General features: G+C 39.9%; 1 protein-coding gene across 1 annotated transcript; it reads left to right on the top strand.

Annotated features, from left to right (window-relative positions):
* The first annotated feature begins 1,435 nt into the window (after positions 1–1,435).
* LOC113106991 (serine/threonine-protein kinase pim-1-like) lies at positions 1,436–5,316 on the top strand. The gene is given in 7 exon segments (XM_026269102.1): positions 1,436–1,802; positions 1,975–2,081; positions 2,210–2,260; positions 2,368–2,734; positions 3,548–3,724; positions 3,810–3,938; positions 3,941–5,316. Coding segments are annotated over 7 exon segments (948 nt in total). The 5' UTR covers positions 1,436–1,729; the 3' UTR covers positions 3,985–5,316.
* The last annotated feature ends 1,090 nt before the right edge of the window (positions 5,317–6,406 follow it).

The following is a 6,406-nucleotide window of genomic DNA, read 5'->3' as shown; positions in this document are numbered from 1 at the left end:
GTCCCAAACTTGTGTATACTGATGCTGTTTTGTTTGGGAGGAGTTAAGTTTACATATCCGGCCTGAACAAGCAGATGCATTTACTCTTGGCCAAGTTGCTTCTTTGTATGTATTTGAAACCACCTCCTGAGGGAGTCTGAGTTATCAGATTACTATACGTCTCAAATGGGTCTTTGAGGGCATTTACACTTGGTCTTCAATACTTAACTATACAATGAGTAAAGATGAAGTGACCAGGTGTGAAACCGCCATAATATAGGTTTACATCAGTTTTTTTGTTGATATTTATCTAAAGTACGGGGAAAATACAGAAGACAGGGAGAGCAAGTTCCTTTCAAACAATAATCTGCGCGGGAAAAAGAGGACAAGAGACATGGGGGATGGGTCTGCAAGTCTTTTATCTCAAATTTCCCACATCCTGCCGCCGAGTTTAAAACCGGCCACCCAATTTGAAAGAATGCCTGGTATGCACCTCATTTCCATAGTGCCCAGCATTGTTCTCTATTTAAATAAAGCCTGTTGCCCGCCAATAGGAGAAACAAAACATGAGAATAATGAGGTAATGCAGTGCATGCGGTCTTCATATGCACTTTGTAGACCTACTTCACATGACTGAAAAAAAAACAAAAGTGCTGTCCATTGGGATGATGACAAAATTTATGTACAGAAAAGGAAACCGTGGGTTGCATTCCACTGCAGAATACTTTTTACGTTGTTTCTTCCTCTTTGACCATGTGAACTGATCCTTGAATGCTATAATTGCTTAAGTAACACGGTTATATGTGTCGCAAAAGCAAACAATACACTGTACAAATCAGAATTATTGATTTTTCTTTTCTATTTGTGTTTTCTGAAGTTACAGTGTGTTGAGCTCTCTCTGCCATATATATATATATATATATATATATATATATATATATATATATATATATATATATATATATATATATATATATATATATATATATATAACATTTTCAGAGAAAAAACGATGCTTTATACATATTAATATGTACGAATGCATATGTGTGTGTGTGTGTGTGTATATATATATATATATATATATATATATATACACAAACACACACGTATGTATGTGTGTGTGTGATATACATTCGTACATATATGTATGTATAAAGCATCTTCATAGTTCTCTGAAATAACACTCCGAGTCTGCAGTGGGGGCTTCAGCCACGGTCCATGTGAATCACTCTCCATCATGTCTGCCCCACACCGGTTGAACGCCCTAAAAAAAAAACTCGACTATTTGGCGCGTTTTGATTCCCGCCACGTCTACGTTTTCCTTTATTTTCATATTTGATTGACCTTTTCTGCAGAGGCAGGCGCAATGCTCATTGGCTGAATCGTGTTTGTGGGCGGGGACACTCTTTGACGCACAACTCCAACCCTCCCTTTTACTATATAACGGCTCTAGCCCCTCCCTTGCGATTTAGAAAGCCGGGTGTTTGTGTCCGTCGCGGACCTTAGACAATAATATTTATCTTCGAAATATAGTAATCGTTTCATTATTTAATTTCATATCCTAAACTGGAATAGACCTTGAGACTTTTGAGAATCAAAACCAATCGAGCCTCGATGAGAAGGGATTTCTACAGGCTTCTAGACCGGATCCCTCAAGTAGATCTTCCCTACATCCATCTCTACACGACGGATTTCGACCTCAACATTGGAATAACCCTCAAGAAGAACCCTCGTTTCGGATTATAAAATGCTACTATCAAAATTCAACACATTCGCTCACATTTCCACCGTGGACATGCCGGCGAAAATCCAGCTTCAAGGTTAGCCGACGGTTATTTCTCGCGTGTCTATCTGCGTGTGTGTTGTGGTTTTGGGCTAGTTAACGTCAGCAGACTGAGTGTTGGGAGTAGCGCGTGCGTCAGATTTCAAATTCTTAAACCATTTTACGCTTTCTATCAATTCTTACGAATCTATTGTATCTTTTATCGACAGTTAAGGAGAAAGAGCCGTTCGAGAAGGTGTATCAGGTCGGCTCTGTGCTGGGAAGCGGCGGTTTTGGGACTGTGTATGCGGGTTTGAGGATCGCCGATAGCGCGCCGGTAGGTTCCTGAGTATTTTTGTTTACATAAGTGTGAACGTTCAGAATGTTCATATAATGTGTATGTTGCATATAATGCAAATATAATGTCATTCACTGCTTAATAATGCATTTATTTACTATTTCTAGGTTGCCATCAAGCATGTTGCAAAAGATCGTGTGACTGAATGGGGAGAGCTTGTGAGTATTTAATGAAAATGATTATATTCATATAATTTCTATCTAAAACATCGCACATAAATAATAAATTAGAGCGTCACTAAAACGAACATGTCCTTCGTTTCCAGCCCAATGGCGCGCGCGTCCCTATGGAGATCATCCTGTTAAAGAAGGTCGCCACCGGATTCCGTGGCGTGATCAAGATGCTGGACTGGTACGAGCGACCGGACAGCTTCATTATAGTCATGGAAAGACCGGAGACCGTCAAGGACTTGTTTGATTTCATCACGGAGAAGGGCGCGTTACCGGAGGAGCTCGCCAGGAACTTTTTCCGCCAAGTCCTGGAAGCGGTGCGTCATTGCCACAACAACGGCGTCGTCCACCGTGACATCAAGGACGAGAATATTCTCATCGATCTACGAACCGGCGATCTGAAGCTCATCGACTTTGGATCGGGGGCATTACTCAAAGACACCGTTTACACCGATTTCGACGGTAAGAGCCATTTGCATGACCTTCAAGTCAGGGTTCCACGGTCACGGAAAACGTGGCGGGAACGTGGAAAATTGAAATACGTGCTTATCTAGCCTCAATGGAAATTTGTGTCGTGGATATAAATGTTTATTTAAAAATAAATCCATAAACATTATTACGACTTTGTCAGGGGAAAAGTTTATAAACAACCCAAAATTATGGGCTAAAAATTGCTTGATGTATTATTAAATCCGTTAATACGTTGAAATTCGATGGTTGTAAGGTTTAGAAATCCTGTCAAGCTCTAAGAAGGGTGTATGTTTATATGTTGAAGCGATGCTTTTACGTTTTAAAACGAGTGTATCAAACATATCTGGCATTAATCAACTGGTAAATGTATTAAGACTCCCTTCCATCGTTAACTAGACATATCAATCTTAATAAATCGCTCGGCGTGATGATTTGTTTATTTTTATTTTATGTTGCTTTGGGGAAAAGGCATTTCGCTTGGTTGTGGGTTTGGCGCCCCCGCCGGTGGGAAAACGGAATTATTACAACTCAAAGTTTGTAAACACAAGTCACATGGCAACCAGTTTCTTCACATGCGCGCCCCTGCCGTCACGCTCCCGAGCACATGACTGTGCACATTAATGCTGCGCCATAACAATACTGTTCAAACACGACACACCTTTTTCCTGCCGCACCTTTTACTACAGTGTTTGGTTTAGGGTTTGGTAGTATCAGGTACTAAAATAAAGACTTGAATGCAGTTTTATTGTGCTTTTTGGGTTTCAGTATGATGAAATTAAATGCAGTTTTCTGTTCTCTCTTCAGGTACACGTGTTTACAGTCCACCAGAGTGGATCAAATTTCATCGTTACCACGGTAGATCTGCGACCGTGTGGTCTCTGGGAATCCTGCTGTACGACATGGTGTGTGGGGACATCCCGTTCGAGCAGGACGAAGAGATCATACGCGGACAGGTGCTGTTCAGGCGGAGAATCTCCACAGGTAAGACATAAAGATAACATGACGCTGCCTTCTAGGAGGTTTATGGGTTTATTGCAGGGCTATAATCACACATCCTGTTTTACAGAGTGCCAGCAGCTTATCAAGTGGTGCCTGGCCCTCCGCCCTGCGGAACGCCCGTCTTTCGAGGACATCATCAACCACCCTTGGATGCAGAACACAGCGCCCCCTACAGACAACACTGAGATCAGACTGCACAGCATCAGCCCGCTGCTTTCCCAGCAGTCACTGTGTGCAAATGACTCTATCTGAATACATACGTAGAGACTTTCCATTACAGCAGCACACCACCCAGGGGACCTGCGGACTGAGCAGTGCAAAAAAAAAAACACATGTTGTTCTTTTGTTTTGAGCATTGCTGCTAGGCGGGAGTTCTAGGCTAGGCCAAAAAAGGGAAAGGTCCACCTTTTAGTGAGATCTGTTATCTCTCGTCTCCTGCCCCTCCGTGGCTCAGGGTCCCATGAGTCTGGCTCGTAGAAACCAAATGACTGTCAACACTGCTGTCGGACTGGGATAGAGTGAGAAGCCCATCTCAGCCAGTGTAGGGAGGAGCTCGGGGACAACCGATGCAGCGGCCACAAGGAGTGGTGCTGTGCTGATGGTCGATCTGCGGCTTTGGTGCACCATCAGGGCTGTTCCTTTAGGAAGCAGATCAGCCGAGCTTAATTATTTTAGTGCCTTCTGTGCAAGATCAAGGGTTTGTTTTGGTTAGGTTTTTTTTTTTTTTTGGAAATACTTGAATTGAGTAATAGCCACTGTAACACTCTACTCCTTAACCAGATGTCTTTTTTTACCTTCTTGCTTCCACTTTACCTGCTCCTGGCGGGTAACTGTCGGTCTTACTCTAGTATGTCAGAGAGAGTAACCAAATCGACCTCACAAACCTCTGCAGAATGAAAAGTCTTACCTCACTCTTTCAAACCGCTGTTTCTTTTTCCTCTTCCTTTGTAATGTGTAACCCTCAACAACTACCACTCATTGTCACAGATGCACAAAGCAATGCAACTACAACATACTAGACTACATTTTCTGCATATTTTTGTTGTTTATATTGTAAATAGTTCGGTCAGATGACTCAATTCCATGACGAGGCTTATGTGTGAATTCTATTTATTGGAGTGTCTTAAAAAGAAAAAAACAAGATGGAAGTGGAAGTATTTATTTATTTATTTATAGAGAAGCAATTTTCTGCAAAGTTTTTTTCATTCCACCACTGAAGGGCCCACAAATTATTTAAATGTATTTTTACCATATTTAAAGCCTTTTTTGAGAACAATATGTACATATGTTGTGAATAATCTTTGAAAGCACTTCTGTTTCTCGATGCATGGAGTACTGCTGATGGTAAACCATACCAGTCTGAAGTCGTGTTTGTCACCTAATTTAAACTGTCTGCTGTGCATATGTTGGAGGAAATTACCTCGTGAATGTTTGAGGAACGAGTGATTTTACATAGTTTCTTTTTCACCTTTAGTAGGCATGATTGCAACTCAGATTCTGATTTAGCAATGTAAATTATGTTTAGAAAGCTATTTTTTTTACACGATTGTCAATAAATATTTTTTTAACATTCATTCTGGTTTCCTGGGTATGATTTGCTTTGTTTGGCTCACTACAGTGATATCAGTTGGTGGTCTTTAAACAGACAATCAGCAGATGTCATTTGAGAAATAGAGATGGACAGATTGCAGTGGTATTAGCTGTAAATCCATTTAACTAACTTTTATAACACACTTATCGTTTTATATTGATAGTGTGTCTTTAATCTGAGGCGATTAGGACCACGGGTCCAGATTCCTTAATGCTGGACTCCTGAACCGGATACATGCGATAGTTAACAGCATTTACTTTATCAGTTGTTTTGTAGATAGCACCAGGTATGCTTTAAATAGCATTATAAAGATATCCTTCACTGGAAAGTACAACGATACAGAGCTGTACATAAAGCCTGAATGTGAACGCCCACCTGCTCTGTGGCCTTGATTCCAGCAGTACTTTTTTCCTCATTCATTTTTTTCCATAGTTATCTCAGAGAAACTCTTTATTTAAAGCCTGAGCCATGAACCAAAACAAGCAGATAAATAGATGTGAGATAAATCACAAACTGTTTTTTATGCAATATATGTATGTGTATATATATATATATATATATATATATATATATATATATATATATACATACATATATAGTGCACATTTTTTATTTTCATTTAATCAGTATTAATCATTTTAGATTTAGTCCATGTTTATAGCTTTAATGTCATTTAAGTGATTGTGTACTCCTAAAAGCTGATTAAATATTTACAGTCTTCGAGGAAAATAGACCAAAAATACTGATGACTTTTCTCACCCTAGGGGGTGTATACAAATTGTTACCCAATAAAATACTCTTTTGAACCACCTGATTCAATTTAGCAATGGCAAATGGCAAAAAAAAAAAAAAAAAAAAAATGGTTCACGTAAACTAAAGCCTGTTGGCTATTTTAAAAAAGCCACAGTCCTTCTCTATGTCCCACCCAAACTTCCTGTCTAAGTAGGAAATATATCATGAAAAAAAAGAAAAAATGCCACCGTTGCCACTCCGGTAGGTCTGTTTACATTCTATAATTGAAAATCAGTGTCTTTGATTGAAATTATACCTGTGGAACCCTCCGGTGGTGCTCC

This window comes from Carassius auratus, chromosome 8 (genome assembly GCF_003368295.1).
Source record: "Carassius auratus strain Wakin chromosome 8, ASM336829v1, whole genome shotgun sequence".
In the NCBI taxonomy this organism is placed as follows: Eukaryota; Metazoa; Chordata; class Actinopteri; order Cypriniformes; family Cyprinidae; genus Carassius; species Carassius auratus.
Note: the sequence above shows the minus strand (reverse complement) of the source record. Positions and strands in the feature narration are given on the sequence as shown.